We start from the raw sequence: 20,269 nt of genomic DNA on the forward strand, positions 1-20,269 counted from the left end.
TTGAACTTGTTAATGTGTGTGGTCATAGAGGCACTATCTTTGATATCTAGTTTATAAAATTGCATGAGTAATTTTACCTTTGAGTTCTTTGCTTGGGTAGTACCAAACATCCTGTCAAGTTCCTCCCAAGCAGTTCTAGCATTTCTAATGCTGGAGATATGATGTAGCACATCATCACTTTGTCCCTAGGCAATGATGTGTAGTGCCTTGTTATTCATCTTCTTCCATTCTTTGGTTTTGAGTTGGTCTTCTTCAACAAACCCATCTTCATCATCTTCAAACAGGTCCCACAAGTCCTTTCGCTTCCTTCCAAGCATAAAAACCTTCATCATTGAATTTAGCTATTTGCTCAATCTCTTTCATGTTGATAAGCTTCAATTAACCAGCAAAAAATTTGTTTTTTAATGTGTTAAGAGACACAAGAGGATCAGTGTCAAATTGACACTAGTTGAGTATTAATGGATACTAGTCGGTACTTGATCTGCTTTCTCTCACAAACTTTGTGGACGACTTCTGAGCTTCCTCGGGCACTTCAAGAACTGTAATGAACTTCAAAGAGTATTGCTCAGTGATTAAAATCACTATTGATAACTTCAGTGAGAAGAAACAATGAAAAATGTCAAATTTTGAAGCTTTGACTATGGCTTTCTGGATTAGGGTTTTGACCCAAGCCTGGTTTTTCACTGATTTTAGGAGCTACAGTGGATCATTTTCAAAAGTTTTTTAATGGAAATGAAGCTCTCTTTATGCTCTATAAAAACCCTATGATCATCATCTACATTGCTGCAAAATCGTCACGTGCAAATCACATAAATGCAGGCAGGGGCATTTTCGGACAGAACTGACGAATTTTTGTAATGTTGCGTTGAATGATGGGTAATGTTAAGCTTTGAGTCTACATGAGGGAGCACCTTGATGTTAGGAGGATATTCTTAGGAGTCTTGTGAAGATATTGCCTCTAGAGAGAGACCCAATTCCTATGCACTCGGTTTCTCTTTACAAGGCCTTCTTTGTACATTTGATGTACTTGGTTGCACTTTATCAGGCCTTCTTTGTTTTTAACCTTTAGGGAAAATTTACCTTGAGGTGTCATTGATTGAATTTTCTTTTCTTTGGTTTTTCCCCCTTTGTTATCCTTGACGACTTCAATATTGACAAGCTTTGTGAATACGGGTTTCTCAACAAAGCTCAAAGAGAATCTTGCAGCAGACCATGGCTAGCTTCAAGTGACATAGGTATAATTTATGCCATGTCATTAGACTAGGTGTATGCAAATTTGCCTATCAAAATTGTCCATGCTAGCATTTACTTTTTTTTCCATGGCCAGATCGATTTGCCCATGGCCTCTTATAGTAAGGTGAGCCATTGTGATATTCATCACCTTGTTTAACATCGGTCCTTAAGGGTTGATATGCCAAGAATAATGCTTGGATACTTCAACAATGGCAATAAACTGTAATGAATAACGTTTTTTTGCCAAGAATAATGCTTGGATACTTCAACGATGGCAAAAAACTGTAACGAATACACGCACGAAAATGAATCTGGGCCGTCGACTCCCGACATCGGACGGACGATGGTGGTGTTGCCATGCAGGTTGACTGCCTTACAGTTGGTGAAGCTCTGCTGCTTTGCGCTGTGTATTGACGTCGAGACTTGGATGCACGGGACTATCAGAGATGGCTGACATCTGCCCAGACGTACTTGTCTGTTCTTGCTCGGTCAGACATGGCCGACCCTCTTTATGACAGCTGCTTCGGCGCCTGTGTGCGCTTGCTAGATTATCTGATGGATTCTCATGAGCCGTTTCTGCGACTGAATTTTGGACATTTTCGGCAGACATTACGACTTTCCTTCTCTGGCGAATCTGTGGATTTGCGCTGGAATTCTGAGAAATCTCTCTCCAAAATAATCCTGAGATACTGATTCGATTCATGACATGTGCTTGCTTGCCTGGTCTTAGTCGGTTATTCAATGGATTCTCATAAGCCATGTCTACGGCTTAATTCGGGACGTGTACCGCACAGTTTGTTTTCTGGAGCATTTGTCCTGAATTTCTGGCAATTTTCGGTCGCTTCTTAGAAGTTTTTTTGGGAGCATTTATGGGTTTGCCCTGAATTTCTGACAGATCTCTCTCAAGGATAAGTCTGAGAGACTGATTTTGATTCTGAGATGCATACTGGAGATGATGATGATTTGTCCCAGAAGATACTGGCCTCTCTTCCAGCAGATCCTTTTGAACAGCTGGAGATGGCACAGAAAATCACATCCATGGCGACTGCAGCCGTCATTAACAAGCTAGAGGGAGAGACCACCAAGCTCCGGCAAAAACTCGGGGAGAAAGAGAACACGATTCATAGCATGCAGCAGCAAATGGGGGAGCTTGAACATTCCCTTCAAGACGCATCGATGCGCTTAAACCAATCTTTGGACGAGCAGGTCAGTGTTTGAAATAAGCGTTTGAACACAAATACTATAGTTTGTTAGCTCTTTCTCTTTGTATTTTGGATTCTGTTGAAGAAAAAATAAAGAGAGTCTGTCTGCTGTTGCAAGTCCATCGTGCATAGAACTATTTCATGGAAAAGCCGTTAACTCTTCCGTTTACTTATTTTTGAGTTCTTGGACAATGGGGCTATTTCCTGGACTCTTTATTTTCTATAAATGCGAAGAAGCATGCTGAAGTTTCAGACAGTTACAAATATTTGGCAGGCATTGCAAGTGCTCAAATCATTTATTTTTTTCACAATCCATGGTGGTCAAACTTATCAACGCCATTTATCAGAAAAGGTTGGGAAATGATGCTTCTAGACCAGTGTTGAATGCCTAAAAGGATCATCCTAATCCTACTAACTTGTATCCTCCTTCCCAACCGGGTATTGTATTGGAAAAGGTGTGTCTTTGAAAGGCTCTTTCCAAATCGACTCTCCTCGATCCCACTCACATTTCTGTAGAGGTGTCCTTTGTATGCCTGAAATCTCCACCACCCCAAGAGAGGTGGCTAATTTCTGTCCAGTCTAAGAAGCAACTTGATAGTTGCAGAGGAGTTTGCCTCAACCCCTCTAGTTGCTGCATCTATGAGGAATAAGTCCAAGGACATTGTATGTACAATGCACAATGAAAGACCATAAATACTGGCAGTCCCCTCATTTTTAAAAAACCATAGATCATCAACTGTACTTGATTACTCTGGAGTTTAACATCATCTCATCTGTTTCGAAGTGCAATGTGCTCAAAGTTACACAGCACAAATGAACTGTGCAGCTGATAAGCATTTTGATCAGATTGACTATTTGAGCCATGGTATATTTTCATAGATAACATGCTATAATATTTCTTTGGATTTTTCTCCAAATTATTTCTAAACGACTTGGAATTTCTGGACAATATTATTCCCAAAGTTATGCCATCAATTATTACCAAACTAATTTTCGAGATAATTATGTGAATTATGGTATTGAGGAAAAACAACAAAATTTATGATATTTTTATTGGGGCCCTGACTAGGAAAATTAGAAAATATGGAAATAGCTTTAGAAATGTCAAACTCAAATTGCAATGGTCTTGAGAATATCCAAAGAAGATCATAACCATGCCTTAATAAAACAAAAAGGAGAAAAAGAAGTCCACACGGCACTTGGAGATGTTGCATGTGTGACGTTTGAATGGTTGTTGCAGCCAATATCACCCTCTGAAGGGCTTGGGCAATTAGCTAGGAGCTCGGTTCCATTCCGAGTGTCTAAGAAGCACCATTCATTATGATATTTTATGTTTAGAGGCTGATGAATTGCTCTGTAGGTGTTAAGCTATAACTCCACTTGTCTTTATGCTTTGTTTTGTTTTGTTTTGTGAGTCGGTGCAAACACACACATGTTTATGTCTATGGTGGTGACCACAACAAAACTTTACATCCATATTTGTGCTAGAAAGCAGTTTCTCAAGACAAGGGGAGATCCCCTTCTATCTCAAACATGTTTAATCAGTACTGTAAGATAGTTGTTTGTAATCAGCGAAGTCAAAGTTTGCATGTATAGTGTCTTTATTAAAAGGAATTTAAAAACTTGCAGGAAAAGCTGTCCAAGGAAAAGAGTGTGTTGACTTCTATGGTTCAAAAATTAAAACGCGAGGTTTCAAAAGTAAGTGCATAGGATACCTTGACATCAAACATATTTTGATAATAGTCTTTGTATAATCAACCATACTTTGATGATATCAAAAACTACTGGAGTACAGATACTCTCTTAAGAATGCACACAAAGCTCCAAAGAAACTGTTGAAGAGAATCTCCTATATTTCTGTAGCACTGGGCTACTGTATGAAGACAAGCTATAAAAAGAAGTACATAAAATTAGCTACAAGGATTAGAATTTACAAAAGCAATAAAGTAATTAGTGAAAGCTAAAACCCTAGAAAGTTAAAGAAAAGCTACCATTTGCAAACAAAAACTCCCCCAAGTTAAGTGATTCTTCTCTTTGATAGTGTGGCCTTTCTTTGTCCTATGTAACTGATTGAAGAGAAGGGGCTGCCTAACTTCTCTTTAATAGTGGCTAGGTCAATTTGGTTGATCTCCAAGCCTGTATAATAACTGTAGCAAATCTGACTTCAAAGCCTTGTAGGGAAAATGTGCATGAAAAATTTAGTGGATGCTAGGCTGCCATGGTCCTCCATTAGTATGAACACTATTCTCTAATATCCATAGCAGTACCTTCTTATGGATCCTCACCTAGAAGAAGGTCCAACAAATTAGCTTCACAATGAATGCTCTACTCTGACTATCTGAGTCAATGATTCTCAAGACACCCCTAGATCTGTGCTGAGTAATGACATCCCTAGCCAACATAGCCCTTGTTGGACTTCCATCTCCACTTGACCAAATGAAATTCCTGATGAGCCGCTTCACCTGGCCAATGCATGACCACCAAGAGGTAATATACCACTTGGTAGCAAGCAAAGGCTAGTTAGCCACCACCATCCTCCTTGCTAGTGATAATCTTGCTATGGTTCGATACGATAGCTTTTGCCTTATGCTCAAGAGTAAGAATGCTAGCTACTACTTTGGGTGATATCAATGCCCACAAGACAACCAATCACTAAAGTACCATGGGGAAGATGAGTGAAATTAATGAGTTGCAAAACTCTCTTTTGATGCACCAAGCCCCCTCCATCCTATCGAGAAAAGTTTTGTTTAAGAGAGCAACATCTTGGATAATATTTTTACATTTTGGGAATCCACTACTCTTGCACAATTCAGGAAGTAGGACCTCATTGTGTTGCTTCTTAATCTTGATAAGATGTATGAAAGAGTTGATTCGGAGTTCTTGGAGGGCACCATACAGAGGATGGGTTTTCAAGGACAGTGGGCCAACGATGTAGCTCTTTATTCCTCAAGTCATAGTAGTAAGGATGCTAAAGACTCTGCAAGTAGGTTAGGAGTGGGTAGTAGATCCGGCTCAGCCGATACTATCTCCGATATGGTAGGTGGAGTGATTGACTGAGAGGCTTGTGCAATGATCTGTACAATATCCCTCTCATAAAAAACATCTCTTTGGAGAATCACCTTGTTTGTTGGAGGATCAAACAAATGATAGACTTTTGTCTCAGAGGAGTAGCCATAAAAAATCAAGAGATTATGTTATCATCAGGAGTATGCGTGTAAGCACAACACTCGAGAACTCGGAAGTGGAAAATCACAGGCCAAGTGCCAAAACATGCCTCAAAGGGGTCCATTTGAGAAACCGCTATAGTGGGGCACTGGTTGAGGATATACATTGAAGTGTTTATAGCCTTGACTTACATGCAATGGAGGAGCTCTATCGCGAGTAGCATAGAGCATGCCATGTTCATCATAGTTTGGTTCCTACACTCTACAACTCCATTCTAAGTGGGGGAGTCGGTAGAGGTGAGCTAGTGAGAAATCCTGTGCTCCTGTAGAAGCTTGGTGAACTTGTGGGAGATAAAATCACCATCAAAATCACTCCTCATACAACTTACATGACGACCAATTTAGTTATGCAACAAAAGCACCCATGAAGAGAAATAGGTGAATGCATTAGATTTATGTTGTAGAAAATACACCACATATATCTAGAGAAACCATCCACTATAAAAAAGAAGTGTAGTGCACCATTAAGGGAAGTAGTGGATGTCGGCCCATAGAGATCAACATGAATGAATCTCGAAGGTGCATGAACTCTATGTGTGGTCTACTAATAGAATGGAGTGTGGTACTATTTCCTAAGCTAACAAGCTGGATAGACATCCTTGGACAATTTTAAGCGCGGGAAGGCTCTCAACCATTTGATGGCGTGATAGCTCATAGAGCGAGTTATACCTAAGGTGTCTGAAGTGATAATGCCAAAGGTGCTCATTGTTCATAGGTTCCTATATGGTGGATAAAGCCCAGAAGTGGTGGAACTCAAAGTCCTTGACTGTCAGCTGGGAAAGGAATTGAGTCATTATATAGAGGTCACTATGCTGTCCTCGTCGTGAGCAATCACTAAATCAATTTGAGAGTCCATGACCTCGATTGTGGTTGCAATAAAGAAAACAACTCACCTCAAGCAGCAAAGTTCTTGAACACATAAAATGTTCGCCCCAAGCTAGGGGACATAATATAGATTGTCCAGCAAAGTGAGATCCTAGCCCTTGTTAGTATTAAACTTGTCACAAGCTCAATATCCATCTTCCAGGCTGATTCACTGCATTGAATGCTGCTCCTACCTGTGTTTTCATCAACATTTGTGTTGTAGATTCTCTATCCTTAGAAGGTAGGGCAACAACGTTTCTAGGGTAACATTGCTGCACTTCATCCTTACCCAGTGGTGTTGTACCTGTCTTCACCTTTTCGATTTATTTGGTGCAGTCATTTTGTGATCAGCTGTCTTTGAATTTGTGTTTGAACTCTGTGAGAAGTGCAATATGTGATGCGTTTTTGGCTGTAATCTCTCTCTCTCTACATTTCTTCTTTTCTTTGTTTTCCCTCCTTATCCTCTCCAATGGCACCTCTGTGCCATTCTATTGATAATAAGTTTCATGTTCATTATTACTTAACCTAGAGTGCTATTATGAAAGCATGGTTTTGTGCAGAAGCACATGTGGTACTTGGTTTTAGGAGCTATTATGCATGCCAAGATGCTAGATCCTATTCCATATGTTTGGGGCCATAACAACTACAAGGAAGCAGCTCTTATATGGGAATTAGATGATGCATATGCATATTTTGTGCTACTTGGGTGCATTTCTAAAGAGATTCTTCCAATGGTTATACAGAAAGAATTGCCCATCGAAATGGAAGCATGTAAATTGCATGAGAAGTTGCCTAGGTTGAAACTTCACCATCCACTTGGAATTTGATTGGAAATATCTTTTTCTTATTAAACTGCTCTAGGGCTCTTTGCTATACCCTAGTATAATCAGAAATGAGATATTTATTCGCAAAGGTATTGTTGGCAGATAACTTCAGAAGTGTGGGGAAAGTTATAGATATTATACGAGGCTCCATCGAATATGCAAGCTATGATCCTCTATGGTCAACTTCGACAAAGTTTGAGCCGAAAGATACCATCCAATCATTCTTACTTTGTGTTATACAAGTGTAGGATCAGCTTCAGCACATGAATCTGCTCTTCTAGAGTCTCATCTTGTGGGACTGCATTCTATAAGCACCCCTGAGAGTTCGATGGAGTAGCCAATGCTCTTCGGGCACAAACATCATTGACACCAATGAGATTTATGCATATGTCCTCTATGCTACTTGAGAATGAGGCATTCTTGAGGTAACAAGTAAGGATCCCATCTTGGTGTGGTGGCCATAATGAGGCATCTGCAGCTTTAGAGAGGGGTGAAAGGAAGAAGATGAAGGCCCAGTGCTATCAAGGAGGAGGTCCATCTGCTTGCTTGAGGCTGCTAGCACCTTATCTAGAGCATTTACGACTTGTAATGCAAAAAAATCCTTGTCCACCCTATTCCCTACTTGTGTCTAGAAAGAAGCCCTAGCATGGTAATTATACCTTGATCCAGCCTCCACAACATCTCTCTCTGCTTTGGTGGCATGTATCCGCTCAGCCATGCACTTGCATCTTGGTCCCCTTATCTCCTTTTTTTGAAAATGCTAGTAAGGAAGCCCTAGCAGCCCCCCTCCCCCCCCTCCCCTCCCCCGTCTCTCTCTCTCTCTGTGACGGGTATGCTCTCTCTGACGTGACGGGTATGCTCTCTCTGACGTGATAGGTATGCTCTGACGTGATGGGTATGCTCTGATGTGACGGGATAGGTTGTCAAGTCTGATGCAGGACAGGTCATCAGTAATGCAAGCGTGATGCAAGACAGGTCGTCAGGTTTGATACAAGTCTGAGGTCGTCAGTAATGCAGGCGTGAGCTCTCTCTCTGATACAAGCATGACCTCTCTGATGCAGTAATGCTGTATTGACGAATGTACTGTGACAAAATGAGAATGCTGTGACGAAAGTACTGACGCAGGAGCACTGAGAATGTTGTAAATGTACTGACACAGGAGTACTAAGTGAACAGTGACGGGATGTACCTGCAGTAAACAGTGGTGGGCCTTGTGAACAGTATCTGTAGGGATGCGCAGTGACTGATGGGACAGTTTTGTGTCGTGTCGTGACTGTGACTCTATAAGAAATCTGTTGACTCTCTCAAACTGACGTGAATGCAGACCTGTGTGAATGTACTGAGATTTGTACTCAGACTGATGTGAACCTTGCCGTGCTATGTAGGCTAGAGACCTGCGTGAATTCAGACTGACGCACATTAACATTTCATGCTACAGTGACAGTTTAGGTGAGATTGACAGTTTATGCTACAGTCATATTTTATGATGCAGTCACATTGACAGTTTATGATATACTGACAATTTCTGCCATAGTGATAGTTTATGTTACAGGTTTACTACTCTAGTCAGACTGTAAACAATTTTATTCTATAGTACATACTATAATCATGATGGAAGAAACTGACAATGAAGGAATCACAAAACCAACCATGGAAACAATGTTTCATATACCGCCAAAGAACACGAGATACAAAACCTATGGGCATAAAACCCGAGATTGAAATGTCTCTCTAGGGTCAAGTAGATATGGAAGACATCCGGCAAAATTAATGAAACACTATATGAGGAGATGTTGACCATACTTCGTGCTGAAATGCGTATCATGAGGAAGGAAATGGAAAATGATATACAAGAGTGGGTTCGAGCTGAAATGATGAAATAACTAAAAAAGGAGATGCAACAAACATTGGATGCACATATGGGAGAGAAAGGCTCAATGATCTCTAATCTACAAGAAGAACTAGAGGAATGCAAAAAGAAACTGGACGCACAAAAGGAACCACAAATCACACTGGAACTACAAAAAGAAATGCATGTTTTAAAAAAGGATATGCACACCTATGCAAGTGTGGTGGAAGGCACCCAAAAGAAAATGGAGAATGTTGAGAATACTGTCAAAGAAAATGCAGAATGGATAGATGTGGCAAAAAAGAACAAAGGAATGTATGGCAACAAAGTGGAAGTTATGAATGCCACCTTGGAAGAAGAGGCAAAAAGACGGGCACGCACACTCCACATAAGAGGGGTTGGACTAGATGAGAAAAGCTCCCCAATTGAAGATGCTACAGCTCTTGCCACCAAAATTGGGGCTACAGATGTACCCATCATTGGGGCTTGGCGAGTCCGGAAAGCTGACACAAAAACAAAAGTTCTCATCTTGAAGTTTGGAAACTTAGAAAAAAAGAGAGCCTTCCTCTCCAAGAGGATCTCTCTCAAAGGAGAAAAGATCTACCTAGATGAAGACCTCACCCCAGCCCAGATAGCCCATAGGAGGGAAAATATGCCACGTGTTCTAGAGGCATGGAAAGCAGGTAAATGGGTTGTTTACAGAGATGGAAGAGTCATCATCACAGAGAAAAGGACAGCATGACGGTGCGCGGCCTATGAGACCTTGAAGTTCACACTGTGGAATTGCAATGGCTCCCTTAAGATAGATGCAGGTTATTCTGAGGATACTTTCAAAGGGATAGACATTGCTATATATACTGAGACACATCAATGTAAAGACAGCCGTCTACTTGATGTATATGGATATAGATGGGAAAGTGTATATCGCTCTTAGCCTAGGCGGCCTGGAGGGACGAGGGGATCAGGAGGTGTGACAATTCTATTTAGAGAAGAGCTTCGAGATACAGTCCAAGTGGTACATAGAGATGTAGAGGCAAGATACATGTGGATCAGGTTACGTACAAGTAGAACTCGAGACATGTATATTGCCATATGCTACTTTCCCCCTGCATACTCTAAGTTTGCCCATAAAGAGGCATCCCCTTATACACCACTATATGAGGACATAATGAGATTTATGAGAATTGGGGATGTTCTACTAGCAGGAGACTTTAATGCACACACAGGAAGCAACCAATCTGCTTTCTTTGACACTAGTGATGAGATGTTCAGAGATATTGCATTAGATGAAGTGGGATTAGTTAGATCAGCCCAAGATAGAAAGACAACAGAATATGGAATACACCTACTGGCATTGGGAAGTGCACATGGTTTGGCCATCCTTAACGGGCTGCCACAGTCGCCAAGATCTAATGGTTTCACATGTTGGAATAACAAGAAATGGTCAAGCACAGTGGACTATTTGATTGGATCACCTAACTTGCTACTTGACATAAAAAGCTTTGAAATCTCAGAAAGACCAATTGGATTAGCAGCAGACTATGCTATTCTAGCTTTCACAATGCAATATGGGCATATACACGAAGCACAGCCACACATACCAAAATTACCACTGTATGATTTTGTGGAAGCGACCTCACACATATATAGCACTACTGTGCGAGATGCATTGAGGGAGCTAGACACACAGGCCTCTCTGGATGAGTTTACAGGATATTTGGCCGAGATAATACACAGTTTAGCAGCCTACGCTTTCCCACACACTACACCGTTACATAAACCTCCACGAGGTAATGCCCCACAGAATGGCTGGTATGATGATGAGTGTAGAGAGGCACGAGTACGTTTTCAACGAGAGGTGGCACTTGGCATATGTACACATAAGCATGCTCGAACGCTCTTCAGACGATTGGTACACAAAAAGAAGCGGAAATACCTGAGCAGACTAGAAACAGAAATGTATTCCATGTTCTTGGGACAGGACAGCAAGAGAGCATGGAAAAAGATGCATGAGAACCAGCCAACCTTACAGATTACTAGACCGGATGATTGGCATGGATATGCTTGCACACTCTATGATGTTCCTGGCCAAGAGCCTATGCTACTCCCCTCAACCTCAAGACCAGCAAATTGCAGATTTTTCACAGAAAAAAAAGTGAGGAATGCCATATGGAAACTGAAAAATGGAAAAGCCCAAGATCATGATGGTTTAGTACTGAACACTTCGCGCATGCTTGTGATATCTTGGCACCAATGCTGGCTCACATCTTTAATAGGGCAGTTTGTGAGGGGTTTCCAACCTGTTGGTCAGACCATATTATTGTGCCACTCTTTAAGAGTGGAGACCCCGTGCTACCTAGTAACTATTGAACTATCATGATTGGACACATGTTGGCCAAAATATATAGCTCTATCGTGGAACAAGCATTGAGTGAATGGGCCGAGATGCATGGCCTGAGATCAAAAGGCTAGGCTGGCTTCAGGAAGGGAGATACGACTCTAGACCATATCTTTACATTGAGGGCAATCATCGAAGAAGGCAAGGCATTCAAGAAAAAGATCTATTGGTGTTTTGTGGACTTTCGCAAGGCCTTTGACACAGTGCCACGTGCTAGACTCATGAGAAGAATGCAAAACATTGATGTGCCTGTAGAGATACAGTGGAGTATCTATGCCTTGTATGAGACAGTGACGGGCAGAGTACGAACACCTGAGGGCATCTTAGATACAGTCAATAGTACCATTGGGGTGAAACAAGGCTGTCCACTTTCACCGACACTATTTGGGCTGTATATAGATGAAATTTCAGAATGTGGATAGGACTGGTGGAGCCGGAGCCAGTCTAGCTGGAGTGCTGATACCATTACTGCTTTATGCCGATGATATTGTACTTATATTTGACTCACCTGAGGGACTAAATAGACACTTGGATGCATTATCAGCTTTTTGCAGAGATAGAGATCTTAAGGTGAACCTTGGGAAAACTAAAGTTATGGTATTTAACACTTCAGCTGCTTGGGTGACAAGAGCTGAGCACCAGTTTACTTTTGATGGAGAGCCAGTGGAGATGGTTAGGCAATATGTCTATTTGGGGGTCACATTGAAGGGACCATAGTTCTCTTGGAGAGAGACATTAGAGGCTCGTTTGGCAAAAGCATATGTAGCCTTAGGTGCATTGGAGAGGCAATGTGCTCACATACAATTTCATGAGCCGCTCACCAAACTGTGGCTTTTTGACACCTTGGTTACACCCACACTCCTATATGGGGCAGCTATTTGGGGTCCGAGTCTCTTTCACACGAGACAGCCTTTGGGAGACCAGGATGGACCAGAGAAGGAATACTATGACGGGTGGGAGCATATGGAAAGACCACTGGTCATGATGATCTCACGTATGATACGAGCGAAGAGCTGGACCCCACATGAGATTATCAGAGCTGAGTTGGGAGCATCACCCATGGTGGCTGAGGCCTTGGTCCAGGCAGTGACTTTCATACATAGACTATGGGAGCTCCCCCAAGATAGATACCCATGGCTAGCCCTGGCCTCTTCTAGACAACTAGCAGCAGATGGTGACAGACATTGTTGGTATGCTCAGATGAGTACATGGATGAGTCTACATGGGCTGTAGATTGACAGACTACCCCCCTTTGACTATAGCCTGGATTGCCCTACACTTGACCTAAGCCGATCAGAGCTAAACCATGTGATCAGAGCAGACATACTGAAGTTAGATACGGAGAAGACCTGGATCCGACCCCCCTCCCCCCATGGCACGAGGATGGTACACTACCAGACCCACTTCCTTTAGGTATCTGAGGATGGTTTCATCACCCGACCCAACTACATGGACACACAGCTGTCTCATGGACTACGCATAGTTATTGGTTAGATCCGCAACTCATCCCACCACGTGAGGATTGAGACAGGCAGATGGGAGGGTATACAGACAGAGGAACGCATATGCCCACTATGCGACAGAGAGCCAGAGACAGAGGAACACTACATCTGCCGATGCACTGTATATTATGATATACGAGGTAGATACCATTGTCTGTTTCGAGAGGGTTTTGGACCCCTGATACGGATCATGTAGTTTGAGGATTAGAGATGCTTGGGATTCTTCCTCTTGGAGCTCCAAAGGTGTAGAGTAACAATTCTACGGAGTAGGAGGCCCCCTCAGCTCGGCTTACATAGACAGAGAGCAATCACTGACTTTTTCACTGATACACGACAGAGTATGGCAGATACCACTACTACTGCCACACAGCCTACAGGAGTACATCATCATTGGACCTCATCTTCTGTAGGTGTCCCTTTGGATAGAGCAGTGGCACTTAGTCGGTCTAGGCGCCCACGTCCACCCTGACGAAGGCCTAGACATCCACACCACAGACAAATTAAAGCCATCATTGAGCGCCACAGGAGACAGATGCGGAGACGCCTCAGCCATGTAGAGATACACCTCCTTAGAGGACAAACATCTCATTGATGGAGAGTTTTCCTTTTTCTACTTTCACTTTTAGATCATTGACATGTTTCCCTTTTATAGGACACTATTTCATTTTTTCAGTCTTATAGACATGTTTTTCATCTTTTCTCATTCCAGATGAGAAACACACCATCATTGTATGTATTGCTTTGGTCTCATAGGCCACATTGGCCTTTTAGAGATGTTTATATACTCTCTCTCTCTCTCTCTCTCTCTCTCTCTCTCTCTGTGGAATGTTGGCACGAGATTGGAATGCTAGCGTGAATTGAGAATGCTGGCGTGAACTGAGAATGCGGTGACTGTGAGTGGCATGATGCTCTGATACACATGGCTGGCATGAGACTAGAATGCTGGCGTGAACTGAGAATGCGGTGACTGTGAGTGGGGTGATGTTTTGATACAATGAAGACTGATGTGATGCTGTGACACATTGACTGTGATTGATGTGATGCTCTGATACAGTAAAGGCTGATGCAGTAAAGTACTCTGATAGCACAACAGGAATGTAGTGAACATGCAAGAATATATTCAGCTGTGAACAGCAGGAGTATATTCAGCTGTAAATGAATGCTGTGAACAAGCAGGGATGCTATAAATGAATGCTTTGGAGAATGAAACGTAGGAATGCTGCGATGAATGAATGCTATGATAAACATGCAGTAAACGGATGCTTAGGGGAATGAAACAAATGCTGTGAACACACAGTAAACAAATCCTTTCTTTCTTTTATTGTGACTGCACCTGGTTTATGACACTTTGCAGACTGTAAACAGTTTATGCTACAGCATATGCTATAATCATGATGGAAGAAACTGACAATGAAGGAATCATAAAACCAACCATGAAAACAATGTTTCATACATTGCTGAAGAACCCGAGATACAAAACCTTTGGGTGTAAAACCTGAGATTGGAATGTCTCTCCAGGGTCAAGTAGATATGGGAAGACATCCCGCAAAATCAATGAAACACTATATGAGGAGATGTTGACCATGCTTGATGCTGAAATGTGTATCATGAGGAAAGAAATAGAAAGTGTTATACAAGTGCGGGGTTCAAGCTGAGATGATGGAGGAACTAAAAAAAGAGATGCAACAAACATTGGATGCACATATGGTAGAGAAAGACTCAATGATCTCTAACCCAAAAGAAGAACTAGAGGAATGCATAAAGAAATTGGATGCACAAAAAGAACCACAAATCACACGGAGCTGCAAAAAGAAATGGATGTTTAAAAAAAGGATATTCACATCTATGCAAGTGTGGTGGAATGCATCCAAAAGAAAACGGAGAATGTTGAGAATGCTGTCAAAGAAAGTGTGGAATAGATAGATGTGGCAAAAAAGAACAAAGGAATGCATGGCAACAAAATGAAAGTTATGGATGCCACCTTGGAAGAAGAGGCAAAAAGACAGGCACGCTCACTCCACGTAAGAGTGGTTAGCCTAGATGAGAAAAGCTCCCCAATTGAAGGCTACAACTCTTGCCACCAAAATTGGAGCTATAGATGTACCCATCATTAGGGCTTGGCGAGTCAAGAAAGACGACACAAAAACAAAAGTCCTCATCTTGAAGTTTGGAGGCTTGGAAAAGAAGAGAGCCTTCCTCTCCAAGAGGATCCCTCTCAAAGGAGAAAAGATCTACCTAGATGAAGACCTTACCCTAGTCCAGATAGCCCACAGGAGGGAAAACATGTCGTATTCTAGAGGCACGAAAAGCAAGTAAATGGGCTGTCTACAGAGATGGAAGAGTCATCATCACAGAGAAAAGGACAGCATGACGGTGTGGGGTCTATGAGACCTTGAAGTTCATACTATGGAATTGCAATGGCTCCCTTAAGATAAATGTAGGTTATTTTGAGGATAGTTTCAAAGGGATAGACATTGCTATGTATACTGAGACACACTAGTGTAAAGACGTGATGTATATGAATATAGATGGGAAAGTACATATTGCCCTTAGCCTAGGAGGCCTGGAGGGACGAGGGGATTAGGTGTGGCAATTCTATTTAGAGAAGAGCTTCGAGATACAGTGCAAGTGGTACATAGAGATGCAAAGGCAAGATACATGCGGATCAGGTTATGTACAAATAGAAGTTGAGACATATATATTGCCATATGCTACTTCCCCCCTGCATACTCTAAGTTTGCCCCTAAAGAGGTCTCCCCATATACACCACTATATGAGGACATAATGAGATTTATGAGCATTGGGGATGTTTTACTAGTAGGAGACTTTATGCATGCACAGGAAGCAACCAATTTTCTTTCTTTGACACTAGCAATGAGATGTTTAGAGATATTGAATTAGATGAATTTGAATTCATCAGATCAGCCCAAGATAGAGGGATAACAGATTATGGAACACACCTATTGGCATTGGGAAGTGCACATGGTTTGGCCATCCTTAATGGGCTGCCATAGTGGCCAGGATCTAATGGTTTCACATGTTGGAATAACAAGAAAGAGTCAAGCACAATGGACTATTTGATTGAATCACCCAACTTGCTAATTGACATTAAAAGCTTTGAAATCTCAAACAAATCAATTGGATTAGCAGTAGACCATACTATTCTAGCTTTCACAATGCAATATGGGCATAAATATGAAGCACAGTCACGCATACCAAAATTATCATAATATGATTTTGTGGAAGCGACCTCACACATATACAACACTACTGTGCGAGATGCATTGAGGGAGCTAGATACACAGGCTTCTATGGATGAGTTTACAGGATAGCTGGCTGAGATAATACATACATCAGTAACCTATGCTTTCCCACACGCTACACCATCAAATAAGCCTTACGAGGTAAGGCCCCACAGAATGGCTGGTATGATGATAAGTGTAGAAAGACACGAGCACATTTTCAATGAGAGGTGGCACTTGGCATATGTACACACAAGCATGCTTGAACATTCTTCAGACGATTGGTACGCAAAAATTAGCGGGAACACCTAAGAAAACTAGAAACAAAAATGCATTCTATGTTCTTGGGATAGGACAGCAAGAGAGCATGGAAAAGGATGCATGAGAGCCAGGCACCTATATAGATTACTAGAGTGAATGATTGGCATGAATATGCTTGCACACTTTATGATGTTCTTGGCCAAGAGCCTATGCGACTCCCCTCAACCTCAAGTCCAACAAATTGCAGATTTTTCACAGGAAAAAAAGTGAGGAATGCCATATGGAAACTAAATAGTTTGTGAGGGATTTCCAACCAGTGGTCAAACCATACTATTGTGCTGCTCTTTAAGAGTGGAGACCCTGTGCTACTTAGTAACTAGTGAACTATCATGATTGGATGCACGTTGGCCAAAATATATGGCTCTATTGTGAAACAAGCATTGAGTGAATGGGCTGAGATGCATGGCCTAAGATCAAATGGCCAGGCTAGTGTAGGAGGGGATATACAACTCTAGACCATATCTGTACATTGAGGGCAATCATCGAAGAAGGCAAGGCATTCAAGAAAATGATGTACTGCTATTTTGTGGACTTTCACAAGACCTTTGACACAGTGCCATGTGCTAGACTCATGAGAAGAAGGATATAGTGGAGTATCTATGCCTTTTATGAGATAGTGAGAGGTAGAGTACGGACACCCAAGGGCATCTTAGATACACTCAATAGTACCATTGGGGTGAAACAAGGTTGCCCACTTTCATGGACACTATTTGGGCTGTACATAGATCAAATTTCAGAATATGTGAATAGAATTGGTGGGGCCGGAGCTAGCCTAGCTAGAGTATTGATACCATTATTGCTTTATGCAAATGATATTGTACTTATATCTGACTTACTTGAGGGACTAAATAGACACTTGGATGCATTTTCAAATTTTTGCAAAGATAGAGACCTTAAGGTGAACCTTGGGAAAACTAGAGTTATGGTATTTAACACTTCTAGTTGCTTGGGTGAGGAGAGCCGAGCATTAGTTTACTTTCGACGGAGAGCTAGTGGAGATGGTTAGGTAGTATGTTTATTTGGGGGTTACATTGAAGGGATCACAGTTTTCTCGGAGAGAGACATCAGAGGCTCGTTTGGCAAAAGCATATGTAGCCTCAGGTGCATTGAAGAGGCAATGTGTTCACATATAGTTTCATGAACCACATATCAAATTGTCGCTTTTTGACACCTTGGTTACATTCACACTACTATATGGGGCAGCTATTTGGGGTCCAAGTCTCTTCCACACGAGGAAACAACCTTTGGGAGACCAGGATGGACTAGAGAAGGAATACTATGATCGGTGGGAGCATATGGAAAGACCATCAGTCATGATGATCTCATGTATGATAGAAGCGAAGAGCTGGACCCCACATGAGATTATCAACGTTAAGTTGGGAGTACCACCCATGGTGGTTGAGGCCTTAGTCCAGGTAGTGACTTTCGTACATAGACTATGGAATCTCCCCCAAGATAGATACCCATGGCTAGCCTTGGCCTCTTATTAACCCCAGTACAAAGAAAGCAAAAAGAAAGTTAAAAAGACGTAAGACAAAGCCGAAAAAGTCAGTTTGACCGAAGAAATAGAAGGAAAAAGGCCAAGCGCAAAAGAGGAAAAGGCGCATTTTTAATATAAAAGTGCACTCTAAATCTTTATAAAAGAGTTCCAAGCTCCCTCCTATGCAATTTGTAAATGTAGACAGGCATAGGTGAATGAATAATGTAAATAGAAAAGGAACAGGGAAAGAGGACCTATGCTAAAATGACCAGTCATGTAAAAAAGGGATGGGTGCCCAAAAGGGATTAGGGCTTGTATAAAAGGAGGAAAGTGAATGAAGAAGCTCATTCTTGTGTGTGGCCAAAACTAGTTCTCATCTTTTTCTTCTTCTTGTTTTTGCTTGCTTGAGCTTGTGCTTGAGAGGAGTGTGAGAGAGTGAATGTGTGAGGGTAAGCAATCGTGGTAGAGAAGCTCTCCATCTTCTCCTCCCTTCTTCGCTTCTCTTCTCTTCTCTTCTCTTGTCTCGTGCGTTGCAATGGAGCATGGAGCTCGAGGATCGAGCTTGCTTGAGCTTGCACCTTGGATCGTGGAGCTACTGGAATACTTGAGGGAGAAGACAACTCGATCATGCATGGAGGTAAGCTCACTACACTTGTAGGTGTGAGAGCGCGTACGGCTATGTGAGAGGTAGCCATTGCACTTGGCTTAAAACACTTGAAATAATAAGCAGTTTGTGGGTCTTGGCGGTTGAGTGAGGAGCTCCCACATTTTGGTTCCGTTGCTAGGACCAACGGATTCGAGCTTTGAGTGCTTGCGAGTTCTGAATTGAGCATTGAAGTAGGATTTTCCACGAGCCGGTGCTTGAGATAGGAAGTGAGGGAGTTGAAGAGGTAGATGATCTCTTTTGCATGTAGTTATTTCTGGTTTTTTGAATTTATGTAAGTTAGATTGGAGTAGTGTAAATGGTTGCTTGTGATTTGGATGTATTTAGGTGAGGGAAAAACAAGGAAAATAGAGAAATACACAGTAGGATTTCTGCTCTAATAGCAGGCCCAAAATAGGGAAAAGAGAGCTTTAAGGAATTAGGACAACAAAGAGAGAGAAGGGGAAAGTAATAGGGCAAGAGAGAAAGGGTTTAAGAAGCTAAAGGGGTAGAGAACGAGCTCATTTGTGCATTCAGTTGAGAGAGAGAGAGAGAGAGAGAGAGAGAGAGAGAGAGAGAGAGTATATTAACGTCTCTAAAATACCAATGTGGCCTATGAGACCAAAGCAGTACATACAATGATGGTGTGTTTCTCATCTAGAACGAGAAAAAAGATGAAAAACATGCCTATAAGACTGAAAAGGAAATGAAATATGAAATGAAATGAAATAGTGTCCCATAAAAGGGAAACATGTCAGTGATCTGAAAGTGAGAGTAGAGAAAGGAAAACTCTCCATCAATGATATGTCTGTTCTCTAGGGAGGTGTATCTCTGCATAGCTGAGGCGTCTTGGTATCTGTCTCCTGTGGCGCTCAATGATGGCTTTAATTTGTCTGTGGTGTGGATGTCTAGGCCTTCGTCCGGGTGGACGTGGGCGCCTAGACCGGCTAAGTGCCACTGCTCTATCCAAAGGGACACCTACAGAAGATGAGGTCCAATGATGATATACTCCTGTAGGCTGTGTGGCAGTAGTAGTGGTATTTGCCATACTGTGTCGTGTATCCATGAAAAAGTCAGTGACTGCTCTCTGTCTATGTGAGCCGAGCTGTGGGGGCCTCCTACTCCGTAGAATTGTTGCTCTGCGCCTCTGGAGCTCCAAGAGGAAAAATCCCAAGCATCTCTGATCCTCATACTGCATGATCCGTCTCAGGGGTCCAAAACCCTCTCGAAACAGACAGTGGTATCTACCTCGTATGTCGTAATATACAGTGCATCGGTAGATGTAGTGTTCCTCTGTCTCTGGCTCTCTGTCGCATAGTGGGCATATGCGTTCTTCTGTCTGTATACCCTCCCATCTGCCTGTCTCAATCCTCAGGTGGTGGGATGAGGTGCGGATCTGACCAATAACTGTGCATAGTCCATGAGGCAGCTATGTGTCCATGTAATTGGGTCGGGTGATGAAACCATCCTCAGATACCTGGAGGAAG

At 42.1% G+C, this 20,269-nt stretch overlaps 1 protein-coding gene across 6 annotated transcripts in view; it reads left to right on the plus strand.

The window, feature by feature from the left end:
* The first annotated feature begins 1,515 nt into the window (after positions 1-1,515).
* The window catches only part of LOC148017293 (uncharacterized protein At4g15545-like), a 158,575-nt gene continuing 139,821 nt past the window's right edge, over positions 1,516-20,269 (plus strand). For 3 of the 6 annotated variants that reach the window (XM_087662692.1, XM_087662693.1, XM_087662689.1), the window contains exons 1-2: positions 1,516-2,439; positions 4,065-4,133. In XM_087662692.1, the coding sequence (XP_087518818.1) occupies positions 2,173-2,439; positions 4,065-4,133 (336 nt within the window). In that variant the 5' untranslated portion in view covers positions 1,516-2,172. The remainder of the gene's footprint in view (positions 2,440-4,064; positions 4,134-20,269) is intronic. The other 3 variants (XM_087662690.1, XM_087662691.1, XM_087662688.1) reach the window with 2 other exon arrangements.

Source organism: Lygodium microphyllum, chromosome 22, assembly GCF_053477565.2.
Source record: "Lygodium microphyllum isolate KBCC chromosome 22, Lygodium_microphyllum_v1.1.10, whole genome shotgun sequence".
NCBI lineage: Eukaryota > Viridiplantae > Streptophyta > Polypodiopsida > Schizaeales > Lygodiaceae > Lygodium > Lygodium microphyllum.